At 55.2% G+C, this 16,403-nt stretch overlaps 1 protein-coding gene across 3 annotated transcripts; it reads right to left on the bottom strand.

The window, feature by feature from the left end:
• Positions 1 to 2,756: 2,756 nt before the first annotated feature.
• CLN3 (CLN3 lysosomal/endosomal transmembrane protein, battenin) lies at positions 2,757 to 14,442 on the bottom strand. Of its 3 annotated transcripts, XM_055137046.1 has the most exons (16): positions 14,400 to 14,442; positions 14,096 to 14,200; positions 13,936 to 14,014; positions 12,579 to 12,675; positions 11,388 to 11,459; positions 11,009 to 11,088; positions 10,841 to 10,926; positions 10,393 to 10,465; positions 9,681 to 9,824; positions 8,769 to 8,881; positions 7,119 to 7,165; positions 6,970 to 7,038; positions 6,835 to 6,890; positions 6,637 to 6,730; positions 3,174 to 3,314; positions 2,757 to 3,079 (listed from the first exon to the last, which is right to left on the bottom strand). In XM_055137046.1, the coding sequence occupies exons 2-16, from the start codon at positions 14,130 to 14,132 to the stop codon at positions 2,960 to 2,962; spliced, it is 1,308 nt and encodes a 435-aa protein (XP_054993021.1). In that variant the 5' UTR covers positions 14,133 to 14,200; positions 14,400 to 14,442; the 3' UTR covers positions 2,757 to 2,959. The 3 variants fall into 3 exon arrangements, with proteins under 3 accessions (XP_054993021.1, XP_054993023.1, XP_054993022.1); XM_055137048.1 differs by lacking the exons at positions 13,936 to 14,014; positions 14,400 to 14,442 and having other exon boundaries at positions 14,096 to 14,322; XM_055137047.1 differs by lacking the exons at positions 2,757 to 3,079; positions 14,400 to 14,442 and having other exon boundaries at positions 3,177 to 3,314; positions 6,584 to 6,730; positions 14,096 to 14,282.
• Between the last annotated feature and the right edge of the window lie 1,961 nt (positions 14,443 to 16,403).

Below are 16,403 nucleotides of genomic sequence, written 5' to 3'. Positions count from 1 at the left end.
TCGGTGATGCCCAGGGGGTTATTCCTGGCTCTGCACTCAGGAATTACTCCTAGTAGTGATCAGAGGACAATACGGGATGCCAGTGAATCAAACAAGGGTTGGCCACGTGCAAGGCAAACATCCTTCTCCCTGTACCATGGTTCCAGCCCCAAACACTCACAATGTTTAAGTGGACGAAATAGGATAGATGGGGATGAAGGGAGAGTAAAGAAAAGCTGAGAACTTTGTCTTCTATGAACATAACTAGGCTATGAGCCAGGGGCCCGGCAGAGCCCGGGTGTTCTGGACGGGTAAATGTTAGTGGCGTCCTCTGTGGCGTCCATAGCAGCTGCAGAGCAGGAAGCTCGGCTGGCAGAGCTCTGATTAGTCTGCATGCACCGGTCTGTGTGGGTGGACACATCACCCTGAGTCAACCGTCCTCTTCAACTGCCTGTAATAATGCTACCAGCAAACAAAGGTCACGGTCATAACTGGACTTTGAAGAGCAATTTTAAACGCATAAAGGCATTCGAAACTCACGACAGACCTGCAGGCAGGCAGGAGGGGCAGCTGTTACCAACCTCATTTGATAGTTGAGAAAACCTCGATTCACAAAGAGGAGTTTTTAGCAAAGCAACTGAAATCAGGCCCTTGGATTCAGAGTCCACAGAAAACTCTTCTAAAGATATATATTTGGAAGACGAACACCCAAGAATAGTAGAAATAAGTACCAGGAGGTTATCACCATGGCTTGGAGGCTGTTCTCTCATTCTGGGCAACTCAGAGAAGGGAACAGCAAGTAAAATGTGGTTGTTGGTCATGTGGGGGATAGATGATGCTGGCCAAATATAGACTAGAGACTGAACACAATGGCCACTCAACACCTTTATTGCAAACCACAACACCTAATCAGAGAGAGAGAACAAAAGGGAATTCCCTGCCATAGTGGCAGGGTGGGGTGGGGGGAGACGGGACTGGGGAGGGGGGAGGGATGTTGGGTTTACTGGTGGTGGAGAATGGGCACTGGTGAAGGGATGGGTTATCAAACTTTGTAAGGGAGAAACATGAGCACAAAAATGTATAAATCTGTAACTGTACCCTCACGTTGACTCACTAATTAAAAATAAACTATTAATTAAAAAATAAATAAATAAATAAAAATGAGCAATGGAAAATAAAAAAAAAATAAAAAATAAAGATATATATTTGGTCCGGGGGGCTATACCCAGTGGCACTCAGGGGTTACTTCTGGCAGTGCTTGGGAGATAGAATAGCCGTTAGAGGTAGTAAATGCAAGGCATGTGGCCAGTTGGGTTTGGTGTCTGGCACCACGTGGTCTCCCAAGCATCACTGGGTGGTGCTGGAAGCCCCGGGGTACTGCCAGGATGACCCTGACAGTCACAGGCACCACAGGGACTAAGTGGCACCACATCTTTGGGTCCAGCCCTGAACCACTGGCCCATGTGGCTAATTATTGTGATGAGATGGATCCTGGCCCCCTTAAACCCACTTGGGAAGCAAAATTAATTAATTAATTGAGGGTGAGGAGAGAGTACAGAGGTCAAGGTTCTTGCCTTGCATGCAGCCCACTTGAGTTCTATCCCCAGTACCACAAATGCTCACCTGCACACCACTGGGAGTGATTCCTGAGCTCTGAGTCAGGAGTAGGTCCTGAACACTGCTGGGTGTGACCCAAACCCCCTCAAACACACACACACATGCAACTGGGAGTGGAAAGATAGCTCAAACAGCTGAGCCACATGCAAAGCATGTGGGAGGCCCATGTTCTAGCCTTGGCACCAAACAGTCCCCTGAGCACTGCTGGGAGTAGCCGCTGAGTACTAACCCAGAAGACCATAAAACAAGGTATACTGCTAAAAAATATAAAATGTATTAAGAGGTATTATTATTACTATTTGGTTTTTGAGTCACACCGGGTGATGCTCAGGGGATTACTCCTGGCTCTGCACTCAGGAATTACTCCTTGGTGATGCTCAGGGGACCATATGGGTGGCTAGAAACCAAACCTGGGGTGGCTCTGTGCATGGCTGGTCCTCTTTCAACTTGTCTACACATATGAAAATGTGTGTGAGGAATGTATTCAGGTTGTTCTATACAGTGAATGAATACCAATGAAATAATAAGTCTTGCTTTACTGGCTACATCTGGCAATGCCCGGGGGAATCCTGAGTCTGCACTCAGGAACTACTCTTGGCAGTGCTCAGGGGACCGTATGAGATCCTAGGGGCTGAACCCGGGCCCACTGCATACAAGGCAGTTACCCTACCCACTGCACCATCACTCTGGTCCCAAAGTCTTAAAGACTAACAAGAACAGGCTCAAATATTGTTTTTTGAGGTTTTTGTTTTGTTTGGGGGCCACCCTGATGGTGCTCAAGGGTTACTCCTGGCTCTGTGCTCAGTAATCACTCCTGGTGGTGCCAGAGACTGAACCCAGGCCAGCCACGTGCAAGGCAAGCAAGCGCCCTACCTACCGCCCTTCCAGGCTGAAAAGCTCTTACACCCTCCCAGGGACAGTCCCGAGCGGGCATGTGCCTCTTCTGAAATAAAAGAAACTTCTTTTTGGGTGGGAGGGATACTGGGTTCATTGGTGGTGGAGAATGGGCACTGGTGGAGGGATGGGTCCCTGAACAGTGTATGACGGAAACACTAGCACGAAGGTGTGTAAATCTGTAACTGTACCCTCACAGTGATTCACTAATTAAAATAAATTAAAAAAAAACTTTTTTGCAGAGAGAAAAATGGCAGAAGGATGGATTAAAGAAACAGACATTTATTCCAAGGGCATAAAGTGCACCAGAAACTCCCCGAGACCAGCGTGGGGTAGGTGGCAAGGCTGCCCCTTGCAGGAGTGGAACTTCACACACCTCTGTGTTCGGGACGGGGGTGGGGGCCAGTCCGAGGTGTCGCTCTCGGGCCTCGGTGTCTGACCTGCCTGTCCGTCAGTCCCAGCGTTAGTGTCAGGAGAGGTGGCAAAGGTAGTTGTGCAGCGGCAGCGCCAGGAGTCCCGACAGGGATATCCCCAGGGTGTCGGAGATGCAGGCGGTCTCCATGGCGAACTCCCGGTGCTCGGGGCTGCTCTGTGGGTGCGGGTGGGAAACGGGGTGAGGCTGCGGGGCTCCCCTCCAGCCGGGCCTCCCCGCCTCGAGTGCGCCCTCAGGCAGCCGTGCTGACCTCCAGTGCGATGTTGTGGAAGGTGTTCACGTAGGCCGCACCCCCCAGGAGCCCCTCATACAGAATGATCAGGAAGACGAGGTAGATGCTTGGCAGGAAGTTCACGCACACGGCCACCAGCAGGAAGGCCAGGTTGAGGCACTGTGGGGGCGGGGAGGGCGGGTGGCGTCAACATGGCATAGAGGCCGGAGAAAGGGGGGCCTTGGTTCTGGAAGCTGGAGTAGGGCTTCTGGAAGCTGGTAGGGCTTCCCCCAGACCCTGAGGCCAGTCTTCTGGCTCCCCGCCTCAGACCCTCCCAGCCTCCCCCATGCTTGGGGCACTCCCACCTTGGCAACGCTAGCCCCCCGCCCCCACCCCAGCGCCTCCTCATCCCAACAGTTCAGCTGAGATTAGGGCGCTCACACGGTCTCTCTCCTGGGCCCCCTCCCAAGGGCTCCCTGACCCCCCGAACAGAGGAAGCCCCCCATTTTGCCATACTGAGCCATAGTTAGCCCAGCAGGCCGGGGCCGGGGCTGATTTTGCTCTCCAGGTGCCACTGGCCCCATCTGGATGCATTCCTGGTTGTCCCAACAGGGAGGTGGGTCTCCTGGGGTCCACTGGGCAGAACGGGCCCCAACTATCTCCATGCTGTCACCTCTTTTATTTTTTCGTATTGGATATGCCAAAAACAGTACAATAAGTCTCACAATGAGAGACATTACTGGTGCCCACTCGATCAAATCGATGAGCAACGGGATGACAGTGATCAGTGACAGTGATACTTTTTTTAACGTGTCACCTCTTTTATTTTTATTTTATTTTTTATTTTTTAATTTTTTTGCTTTTTGGGTCACACCTGGCGATGCACAGGGGTTACTCCTGGCTCTGCACTCAGAAATTACCCCTGGCGGTGCTCAGGAGACCATATGGGATACTGGGAATCGAACCCGGGTCAGCTGTGTGCAAGGCAAATGCCCTACTCGCTGTGCTATTGCTCCAGCCCTGTGTCACCTCTTTTAGGAGGCCCCCCCAATGGGATGGACATGTAGGGTTTTCTGAGCTTGATCCTTCAGGGGACCCCATTCTCCGCTCCTCTGTACACAGAATGGTCTCCCCGCTGTGTAGGCCCCCTGGGGTGCACCTGATGTGCCACAGATGGCCTGCACCACGGAGAGCCATGCCGGCCTCCTCCTCCTCAGAGGGTCACTTTTTGTTTTGCTTTGTTATTTTTTGGGGCCACACCCGGTGCTGCTCAGGACTTCCTCCTGCCCCTACGTTCAAGGATCATCTCCTGGCGGGTCTTGGGGCTCCTGTGGTGCTCCCGGGATCGGACAAGGTCTGCTGGGCACAAGGAGGTGCCCTGTTTGCTGCACTGTCTCTCCGGCCCAGAGGCCCGAACACAGGAACCCTGAGGTCGAGTTTAAAAGAGCACTCTGGATCCCGTGTGTTGGTGATAGCAAGAAATGCTGTCAGGGCTGGAGTGACAGTACAGCGGGGAAGGTGATTGCCTTGCACACAGCCAACCCAGGTTAGATCCCTGGCATCCCACATAGTCCTCCAGGCAACATCAGGAGTAATTCCTGAGTGCAGAGCCAGGCGTAACCCCTGAGCATCACTGGGTATGACCCCAAAAGCAAAGTAAATAAAAACAAAATAAAAAAAAATACTGTTAGCAGCAGCGTGAACAGATGTTTTCTGTTAGGGCAAACCCCTGCCTGAGGAAGCTGCTGTGATCACAATTACAGCTCAGCTCGAAGGCAACACATTTCTGCCCTGGGCTCAGGACTGCACGGAGGAAATATGCTTTTTGGTTCACACCCGGCGATGCACAGGGGTTACTCCTGGTTCTACACTCAGGAATTACTCCTGGCAGTGCTCAGGGGACCATATGGGATGCTGGGATTTGAACTCGGGTCGGCCTCGTGCAAGGCAAATGCCTTACCCGCTGTGCTATCGCTCCAGCCCCAGCACGGAGGAAATATGAACATATAACATTGAGGTATAATCTGGGGGCACAGAGAAATACTACAGTGGGCCAAGGGGCTTGCCTTGAATGAGGCTGACTCAGGTTCAATCACTGGCACCTCATCAGGTCCCCGAGCCCACCAGGAGTGACCCCTGAGTGTACAGCCAGAGGTGAGCCCTGAGCATCAGCAGGTGTGGTACAAAACCCAACACAAGAAACAAAACAAAAAAAACACAAGCGAAGTGGGCTGGAGCGATAGCACATTGGGTAGGGTGTTTGCCTTGCACGCGGCCGACCCGGGTTCGATTCCTGGCATCCCATAGGATCCCCCAAGCACCGCCAGGAGTAATTCCTGAGTACAGAACCAGAAATAACTCCTGTGCATCGCCGGGTGTGACCCAAAAAGAAAAAACAAACAAACAAAAAAAAAAAACCACAAGTGAAGTATAATCTGTACTTACTCCATTTTTGTGATCTTAAAATTAAGTTTGTTAAAAAGGTCAAAGGACTTTTCTCCAACAGGTCAAGGTTATTTCCTTTCAGCGTGCAGCCTGGTGACCTTGTATGCAAGCTGTCTGAAGCTACTTTTGTTAGACCGCAGTAAGGGCTGGGATCTCTCCTCAGCTGTAGAGCAGTGTTCTACAAACATTCTACCGCTGCACCCCTGAGCACCATCCCCGTCCTACTCAGCCCACGGATGAGCAGATATAACCAAGGAGGGAGATTAGTGGTTTTCAGCCTTTCAACACCAGAAGGCCACAGCGATGCACTTTCCCACGGGTAGCTACATTCACTCACCTACTGACTCAGGTGTGATTAACCAACCAGAGTCAAAAGAACTCTATTTTGGGTGGGCAGGAGCGATAGCACGGCGGGTAGGGCATTTGCCTTGCACGCGGCTGACCCGGATTCGATTCCCAGCATCCCATATGGTCCCCCGAGCAACACCAGGAGTAATTCCTGAGATGCAGAACCAGGAGTAACCCCTGAGCATCGCCGGGTATCACCCAAAAATAAAAAAAAAGAACTCTATTTTTTTGAGAGGGAGCACAGCTGGCAGTGCTCAGGGGTTATTGCTGGCTCCGGACTCACTCCTACCTGTGTGCGGGCCATCCTATGGGATGTCGGGGACTGAACCTCGGTCGGCCGTGTGCAAGGCAAATGCTCTACCTTGGCTTCCACCCCAATCTACATTTTTTTCCGACTGATTTTCAGAGCCAACTGACGGCAGCACAACACTAAGTCTTGGACTTTCCTTCCTAGCTCATGCCCGGTTCAGAGAGGAAACCGGTCCACACTGGCCCAGAGGCCTGCCCCGTGTTGCACAGTGGCCGGGCAGCGCGGCTGTGACTCGCTCCCAGTTCATCTGGCGTCTGGGCCATGCGGCTGACATGGAGTCCTGCAGGCCCGTGAGAACCTGAGTTCACACAACTGGGGGCTAGTGGGGGGAGGGAGGTAAACGTACCCTGGATGCTGGGAGCTGCAGAGGGAGGAGAGGGGCAGTCAGGGGCCTGGTACCTGCAGCAGGGCCAGGACCCAGGTGAAGCGGATTCGACAGCAGCGGAGAGAGGATCGGGATGCAAAGACGCCGGCCTGGTACAGCATCTGGTACCTGGGGGTGTAGGGGTAGCAGTTCAGTAGGTCAGCCCTGCCCCTTGAGGCCTTCTTCCCAGGCCCTCCCTGTCCGCTATCCACACCCCCACCCCCCATTCTCACCAGCGATACTGCTGCGCGTGGCTCAGGGACGTGTTCCGGAAGAAGAGGAGCTCAAACTACAGGGGAGACGGACAGGGCCAGGTGAGTCCCCGCCGGACGGCTGCCTCCACACCCGTCCCAGCAGCCCGTACTCACAAGGCCCTGGTTGATGAAGTACTCAGTGAAGTACACCAGCACCAGGGGGATGATGTACCGCAGCAGGCCCTGGAAGAGTCGCGGGCCTGAGCAGAGGGCCGAGCGCTGGGCACCGGCCACCGGGCACACACCAGAGCCACCACCCGTACCTTAAACACGGTCCACTTCTCCTGGAGGGAGAGGTCCGAGCCAACGTCTGCAGGGTCGGGAGAGAAGGGATCATCCTGCCGATGCAGCAAGGGCTGCTGGTAGGGAAGGGCCCCCCCCTGCACCCCCCTCCGGCAGCCAGGACAGCGAGCACCCTGCCACGGGGACGGGTGCAACGCTGAGAACGGCTAAAGTGGGAGCCGGGGAGGCAGCTCCAAGGACCTCACAGTCTTCTGAGCACCTTGGGGCGTGAGCCCTGAGCACGGAGCTAGGAGCAGCCCCTGAGCACTGCTGGGTATGGACCCAAAAGGTTAACCTTCATGTTACATAGATAACCTGCCGGTTACGTCTATGTTACCAGCACTTAAAAAAAAGTTCAGGCGCTGGGAGACAGGACTGTGAAGGCACTTGCCTTGCACACAGCCAACCGGTTTGATCCTCAGCACCCGTTACAGTCCCCTAAGCCCTGTCAAGAGGAATCCCTGAATGCAGAGCCAGGAGTACACCGTGAGCCCTGCCGGGAACCCCAATCCCCGCTGCCCCCCCAGACAGTTAGGGTGACAGGAAGATAGTTCCAAGGGCTGGAGCACATTGTTTCCATGTAGGGGCTGGAGCAATAGCACAGCGGGTAGGGCGTTTGCCTTACATGCAGCCGACCTGGGTTTGATTCCCAGCATCCCATATGGTCCCCTGAGCACCGCCAGGGGTAATTCCTGAGTGCAGAGCCAGGAATGACTGTTGTGCATCGCCAGGTGTGACCCAAAAAAAGCAAAAAAAAAAAAAAAAAAAAAACATTGTTTCCATGTAGGAATCCTGGGTTCAAACCCTGGTACCCCGTGGTCCTGCCAACGCCAGGAACATGCCCCAAGCATCAAGTGGAGAGCGGCCCCTCACCTCAGAGGAGACCTGGTGGCGGCCTCCCCTCCCCAGCCACACCAGGCCCTTGCTTCTATTTCTTCTTATTTTCAGCTCTTGGGCCACACCCAGTGATACTCAGGGGTTACTCCTGGCGGTGCTGGGTGTGAGGGGCCATACGGGATGACAGGGACGGAACCCCGCTTGGCTGCGTGCAGAGCAAGCGTCCTCCCCACTGTCCTATTCAGCCCCCTTGGCTCCATTTCGAAGCTTCCTGCCTTTGCAGGACCTCAGCACTTGCAGATCCTCTGCCTGGTCATCCCCTGTCCCCAGGGCTGACTCCTTGTCACTCCCTGTCCAACGACACCTCCTAACCAGCAGCCCCCTAGTGGCAGGTTTCTTCTCTTTTTTTTTTTTTCTTTTTGGGTCACACCCACCAGTGCACAGAGGGTTACTCCTGGCTCTGCACTCAGGAATTACTCCTGGCGGTGCTCAGTGGACCATATGGGATGCTGGGAATCAAACCTGGGTCGGCCGCGTGCAAGGCAAACGCCCTCCCCGCTGTGCTATCGCTCCAGCCCCCTAGTGGCTGGCTTCTGACACGGCCCTGTCTGAGGTGCAGCGCCCTGGTTTCTCGGGCCTCTCATCGCCAGTGACAGCAGCGCCCTGCGGACTGAGTGCCCAGCAGCTCATGATGAGCTGAATGGGACAGGCGCTCCCACCCGGGCCCACTGCAGGGGGCACTGATGAAGGCCCAGCAGGTGACCCCTGCGAGGACGGGGCCCCCTGTCGCCTACCTGGCTTTGATTCTGGGGTCTCGTTGCTGATCAGCGGCTGCCGGCTGGAAGTCTCTGCCTCCTCTTCCCCTCCGGGGTCCTGGGGCTCGGCAGTCGTGAGCAATGAGAAGTAGCTGGGGGAGGGGAGGGAAGAGTGCCGTTGGCTTCTGTCCAGGGCCCCCCCTCATTGCCTCTGAGGCCCCCGCCAGCCCTCAGCCCCACACTGAAGCACTGCAATTCTGGAGGGACGCTTTTTTTTTTTTTGGCTTTTTGGGTCACACCCAACAATGCACAGGGGTTACTCCTGGCTTATGCACTCAGAAATCACTCCTAGCAGTGCTCAGGGGACCATATGGGATGCTGGGAATTGAACCCGGGTCGGCCGCGTACAAGGCAAACGCCCTACCCACTGTACTATCGCTCCAGCCCCGGGAAGGACACTTCTATCTCCCTAGTCTGGACACCTGCCACCATGGAACCAACTAGCCCCTGGCCCTGTGCACCACACAGAGGCTGGGGGCAGGAACCCCCCAAACTTCAGTCCCTTCTGCCTGGCCGCTGGATATCTACTGCTACCACACTACTGTACATAACGCTTTTCACGTGATATTTTCATGTTGAATTTCCTTTTTCCTGCACAGTCTTGCCCTAGGTTTTGATCAATACATTCTCTGCCCCTAAAGCACAAACACACACATGAAACTGACCAAGTCCACCATCCGGCCCTCAAATGGCTTGGGAAGAGGACTCTGCCGGGCGCTGCCCACGTGCCGACTCACAGAGAGCCAGGATGGGGCTCACCTCTGAGACAGGGGGACACCGAGTGCCATGCGGGAAGCCCCATGTCCACACCACCAGCGGCTGCCCCGAACTCAAACCAGGGGATGTTCAGAGCCCACGTCCCCTCAGGAGATGGGCCCGAGCCTCCCGTACCTGAGCAGCAGCAGCGCGGGGACGCCCAGCATGGACAGCAGCGTGTGCTGTGGGGACAGGCCGGCCTGGGTAAGGCCCAGGTAGGACAAGGCCCCCAACAGCCCTGCTCCCCCAGTACCTGACGACCACCAGGAGATCACAGCCCTGCGGAGGAGAACACAGGGGCAGTGAACGGGTCTCAGGTGTGGGAGAGACACAGATTTCTGAGAGGCGCCTCAGAAATCCCAATATTTGCAACACGGAGAGGCCTATAAGGCCTTGTTAATACAGTAAGTCAGAGAAAACCAAGCACTCTGCAATCTCACCTGACTGGGGTGATGGAAAATAGTTTTTTTTCTTTTTGGGTCACTTCCGGCAATGCACAGAGTTTATTCCTGGCTCATATACTCAGGAATTACTCCTGACAGTGCTTGGGGGACCATATGCAATGCTGGGAATTGAACCCGGGTTGGCTGCGTGCAAAGCAAATGCCCTACCCGCTGTGCTATCTCTCCAGACCCCGGCAAAATAGTTCTTATTGAACAAAAGTCACGTAGATGTTAGGGGAGTGATAGTACAGCAGGGAGGGCGTTTACCTTCCACATAGTCAACCCGTTTGACCCAAAACCAAGGAAGAAGAAAAAAAAAAATCTAAGAGAAAAAGGAGGCCCAGAGCCCCAGGCAACGGGGGTGTTTCTGGGTGTTTCTGAGTGTCCCCGGTGCAGCAGCTTACCTGGGGTAGTGGGCGGTGAGTGAGAGGAAGGTGACCTCCCCCAGCCCTGAGGAGATGCTCGCCAGGACCACACCTGAGAGAAACATGGAACAAGCAGGGCCATGGTGCGTCAGGCTCAGACACAGCCTCAGACCTCAGAGGGCGACAGAGCCCGTGCCTGGCCGGGCCCCAGAGGGAAGGAGAAGCAGCTTCTTCTCGGCAGGGCAGAGCTCCCTCGAGCTGCCCAGCTGTCACCCCAGGAGCGGCCCTGAACACCTGTGCCACCTTCTCCAGCCGTCCTCACCCCCACCTCAGCTCCCGCCCCCCATCCCGACGCCCTTATCGGGGCTTCCAAGGGCTACAGAAACATCCCTCTCCTGGGGAAAGCGTGGGGAGAGCACCCCCCAGTGCTCTGTCCAGTTTCTCTGGGTTCCCCCCCCAAAAAAAACCTATAAAACTTGACACCCACCACACAGGCTGATCACCACGGAAGGAGAGAAGGCCACCAGGAGGAAGCTTCCGGCAGCGCACACCCCGCAGACGAGCACCCGGGGGCTGTGGGGGGCCGGGGCAGGGGCAGGTCAGGGGGGCTGGCACCCCCAGCCTCGCAGCCTCCCCTGCCCAGTCCCGCCCAGACCTGTAGGGCAGCAGGTGGAGCCCGAGTGGGGCCAACAGCTTGATTCCGAGGGTGGGGAGGATGTCCGCTAGGAGCACTGCCTGGGGAGGAGCACAGAGGAGCCGGCGTGAGCCTCGCCACGTGCATGCTCAGACCCCACCTCTGCCGCGCCTCGGCGGGGTGTCAAGGCCTCTTCCCTGTTGGGGAAACGGGGACGTCACAGTGTCCGCGTTCACAGTTGTGTGGGGAAATGGGGACGTCACAGTGTCCGCGTTCACGGTTGTGTGGGAAAACAGGGATGTCACAGTGTCCGCGTTCACGGTTGTGTGGGAAAACAGGGATGTCACAGTGTCCGTGTTCACGGTTGTGCGGGGCAGGCTCGGCGGGACTCAGGACTCACCGCGGTGGAGATGGGGTTGCAGTCAAATCGAGACGAGCTGTTGTGGGGGCTGGGCGTGGGGCCTGGCTCCACCTGTGAGAGAAGGAAAGTCTTTCACCCCCAGGGGCCCGAGGCCCAGAAACACCATCTCCGCCTGCCTCAGTTGCTCCTCAGACTTGAAGGAGGGCCTTGGGCAGCAATGGCCTCACCGGGTGCCCAGCAGGGTGGGGGCAGCGTCCAGCAAGGTCTTACACTGTAGCCCTCAGGCCATGCAAGTGGATTTAATTTGGATACTGTATTCAGGAGCTTTCGTATAAAATTTGGGATCTAATCACTGTTACTGTTTCTGTCATCCTGTTGCTCATCGATTTGCTCGAGCGGGCACCAGTAACATCTCCATAGTGAGACTTGTTGTTACTGTTTTTGGCATATCGGATACGCCACCAGTAGCTTGCCAGGCTCTGCCGTGTGGGCAAGATACTCTCGGAAGCTTGCTGGGCTCTCCGAGAGGGGCAGAGGAATCAAACCCGGGTCGGCCGCGGGCAAGGCAAACACTCTACCCACTGTGCCATTGCTCCAATAAAAAGCAAAAATAAAAAGAAAAAATAACAACAGCAAGGAAAAAAAAATCGGGGCTGCTGCAGCCCAGGGAGAGGTGATGGCAGAATGCCTGGGTCTGACCCCAGTGTCAGCCCACACGCACCAAGCACATCCTGGTCACACTGACGTTCAGGATCCCTTGCACTGCAACACTGAGAGTCATTGAGAGAACATACCACAACCAGGGGACCCCCGTTACCACAGTAATTAAATAAAGGGGCAAGAGTAACAGTACAGTGGGGGCGGGGGGCACTTGTTTTGCACATGGCTGAGTTTTTTTTCCCCCCCTATTTTCTTTTTGGCCCGCACCTGGCGATACTCAGGGGTTACTCCTGGCTCTGCACTCGAGAATTACTCCTGGTGGTGCTCAGGGGACCATATGGGATGCTGGGAATCAACCCGGGTCGGCCACATGCAAGGCAAACGCCCTCCCCACTGTGCTATGGCTCCAGCCCACCAACTGATTCTTAAAAAGATCCTTCCTGCAAGAGGTGTGGAAAATGGAAATTTCTGACCTGCTTGCTCCATCCTGCGGTCACCCTATCCTTTGAGCTTTTAGCGAGGGCCCCGTTTCCCACAGGGACTGAGCCTGGTGGCAGCGGGGTCACTTACGTGGCTCTGGTTCCCAGGCGCCCTCTGGTGACTAAGGATGTCATGTGCAGCGCTGAGCATCACCACGTAAGAGAAGTTGTTACAAAGGCCCAAGAGCCTGCAGTGAGGACAGAAAGTTTTTTTTTCAGTTCTATGAAATAATAACGGACACATTAGATAGGGCTTACTCCCTCCAGGCCGACGGGCTCTGCTCAGTGCTAGCACCCGCCCTTTCCCTGCTCTGCGCCTTTCACGCAGCGCATTTTCCCTCCCTTGATGAATCAGGCCATTCAAGATTAAGGACAACGGGGCCGGAGCGATAGCACAGCGGGTAGGGCATTTGCCTTGCACGCAGCCGACCTGGGTTCGATCCCCGGCATCCCATATGGTCCCCCAAGCACTGCCAGGAGTAATTCCTGAGTGCAAAGCCAGGAGTAACCCCTGAGCATAGCTGGGTGTGACCCCCCCAAAAAAAAAAAAAGATTAAGGACAACTTGGGTTCATATCTAATCTCCAAAACCCTGCGGAGGAAGAAAAGGAAGGCATTCTCTTTTTGTTCACTTGTTTTTGGGTCAGACTCAGTGGTGCTCAGGGATAATTCCTAGCTCTGCGATCAGGGCTCACACCTGGCAGTGCTCAGGGGACCGTATATTCCCAGGTCAGCCACAAACAAGGCTTTCATGCACCCTATTTGCTGTACTCTCTCTAGGGCCCTGGAACTCATTTCTTATTTTATTTTATTTTCATTTTTTTGGTGTTTGGGCCACACCCAGTGGTGCTCAGGGGTTATTCCTGGCGATGCTTGCAGGACCATATGCGATGCTGGGAATCGAAGCGGGTTTGCCATGGCAGGCAAACGCCCTACCCGCTGTACTATTGTTCCGGCCCTCAATGCACTTTTAAGTGTGTGTCAAATAAACACTCTGGCTCAGAGTGTTTTAAATTTTTCTTCTGAAACTACAGGTTTTTACAAATATCCAGGGGGGAGTGGGGGCTGGACAGATAGTACATCGGGTAGGGTGCTTGCCTTGGACGTCGCTGACCTGGGTTTGATCCCGGCAACCCATATGGTCCCCTGAGCACCGCTAGGAGTAATTACTGAGTGCAGAGCTAGGAGTAACCCCTGGGCATCGCTGGGTGCAGACCAAATAATCTAAAAAAAAATATTTTTTTTTCTTTTAAAGTTGTTTAGCGTTTAAACATGAAGTCAATAATCCTACAGGTGGACCAGTCCTGGTCACATCGTGAAGCTGGTGCTCGCCGGGTACATAGTTACTAATGCGTCAAACTCGGGACTTCACAGAACATCTCAGCTCTGGGCCAGGAGAGATGTGTGGGTCCAGCCCCCTTCTCGCACCCGCGCTTTCAGGCAACTCACCAGAAACCCGCCGCGTTTCTCCAGGGGGCGCGGGGCCGGTCCGACTGGCGCGGCCGGGTGTGGGGGGCCGCCTCCTCTCCTGCGGGGTGGGGGGAGACACGAGAAGGGCATGACCCCGCCCCCCGCGGGGCCCCACGACCCCTCGGGCCGCCACACTCACCCTCGGACTCGGACGGGCGCCGCCGCAAGCCTTCCATGACACGGGGCCGGGGTCCCCCGGAGGGTCCGAGCGTGCAGCCCGCGCTCGGGCGGGGGGGACGCGGGTCTGCGGCCGGAGAGGAGGTTCAACGCCCATCGCCCGTCCCGGCTGCGGCCCCGCCGCCGCACTCGCGCCCCGCGCCGCCCCGCGCCGCTCGCGGGGCTGCATCTGGCGCCTCGTTCTCCCGCCGCGCCCCTCACCCCCCCCCCCCCCCCGCCGATGCGGCCCCGGCCTCCTCCAAAGCCGGGGTCCCCGCGACCTGTACCTTTAAGAACAGCTGAACGTTCCGTTGGACGGAGCCGCGGGGGTCCGGTCACGTGACCGTCACGTGCTCGGAGGTCGCCCGCACTTCCGGGTCTGTGCTCCTTCTTCGTTCGAGGCTTTCCCAGTCCCCGGGAGCGGGAGAGGCCGCGAGGTGCCCGGCGCGGCGGGCGTAAGCGGCTGGGACGGGCTGGGCAACAAGAGCGACGACGTTAGTTTAGCGGGACCCCAGGCGGGAGCCATGCCCTGCCAGCACTCGTCATGGATGGAAGTGGCTTCAGCTCGTAACGTGTAGCCCTAACTTGCCAGACACAAATATGGATTCTCAGCCCTGGCCGGTCTGTTCTTTCTGCAAACAAAAACGGCCTGGATCCGGTTACTCGTGTTTGTTGCTTTTTTCTTTTTGAGTCACACCTGGCACAGGGGTTACTCCTGGCTCATGCACTCAGGAATTACTCCTGGCAGTGCTGGGGGGGGGGGGGCATATGGGATGCTGGGAATCGAATCCGGGTCAGCCGGGTGCAAGGCAACCACCCTACCCGCTGTGCTATCGCTCCAGCCCCGTGTCTGTTGCTTTGAGATTGCTTTCGAACTTGAAATAAAGATAGCGCGGACATAAGATGATTTTTTAAAATTTAATTATTTATTTTTTGGGTCACACCCGGAGATGCACAGGGGTTACTCCTGGCTCTTCACTCAGGAATTACCCCTGGCGGTGCTCGGGGGACCATATGGGATGCTGGGATTTGAACCCGGGTTGGTTGCATGCAAGGCAAACACCCTACCCGCTGTGCTATCACTTCAGCCCCAAGATGATTTTTTTTTAATAGTAACAATAAGTCTCTCAATGAGAGACGTTACTGGTGCCCGCTCTAACAGATCGATGAGCAATGGGATGACAGTGACTTAATTTACTGGTGTTAAGAGATGCTGGAAGATAGATCCAGCAGGTAGATAGGGAAGGGCCCTTTGTGGCAATGAGTTCTCAGGAAGTCATAAACCAACTATCCCTAAGGCTGTTGGGACCTGCCTTGTAGACAGAGAAACTAAGGTTTGATAAGACCTTTGCCTGATGCCAGAGTAGACTCACAGAATGCTGGACCTTCCCTTGATGCCCCCCCCACCCCCAAGCTCCAGCTGGAACAAAGGCCAGGAAAGAAGACTGTCAACTATTCCCAACTCTACCCCCTTGGCAATCACCCTAGCAACAGACTCTTACCTAGCTAGAAAGCCCCATTATGGAGCAGAAACCCTATAAACGCCAATTTGAACAAAAGATGCATGTGCATATACTGCTTTTGCCCATGTGTTGCTGCTGAGCGCGTGTGGTACCTGAGCATATGCATAGCCGGTATCTCCCCTCTGAGATGTGGACTTTCATATCTAACACTGGGATGTGTCCTGGGGCCCCCTTCCACTCTGCAGAAGTGAGCATATTCTCTCTCTCTCTCTCTCTCTCTCTCTCTCTCTCTCTCTCTCTCTCTCTCTCTCTCTCTCTCTCTCTCTCTCTCTCTCTCTCTCTCTCTCTCTCTCTCTCTCTCTCTCTCTCTCTCTCTCTCTCTCTCTCTCTCCAGCTTATCTTTTTTTTTTTTTTTGGCTTTTTTGCTTTTTGGGCCACACACCCGGCGTTGCACAGGGATTAATCCTGGTTCATGCACTCAGGAATTACCCCTGGCGGTGCTCGGGGGACCATATGGGATTCTGGGAGTCGAACCCGGAGGATCGGTGGCATGCAAGGCAAACACTCTACCCGCTGTGCTATTGCTCCAGCCCCCTCCCCAGCTTATCTTCTGAAATTCTCTTCCTGAGGCTCCCCATCCACTCTAGAGAAGTGAGCGTTCCCTTCCCCACTCTCTCCAGCTTATTTTCTCCTGAAATTCTTTTCTGAGAAAAAGGTAAGAACCCAGAAGTCTTGGCTAAGCCTGTGACTTTCCTTTCCCGCAAGAGGCAAGGCTCACAGCAGACTCTTACTAGTCCTAAATTTCCCCAGCCATTCCCTGGGTGGCAG

This window comes from Sorex araneus, chromosome 4 (assembly GCF_027595985.1).
Source record: "Sorex araneus isolate mSorAra2 chromosome 4, mSorAra2.pri, whole genome shotgun sequence".
Lineage (NCBI taxonomy): Eukaryota > Metazoa > Chordata > Mammalia > Eulipotyphla > Soricidae > Sorex > Sorex araneus.
The sequence above is the reverse complement of the archived record's forward strand: the minus strand, read 5'-3'. Positions and strand labels throughout refer to the sequence as shown.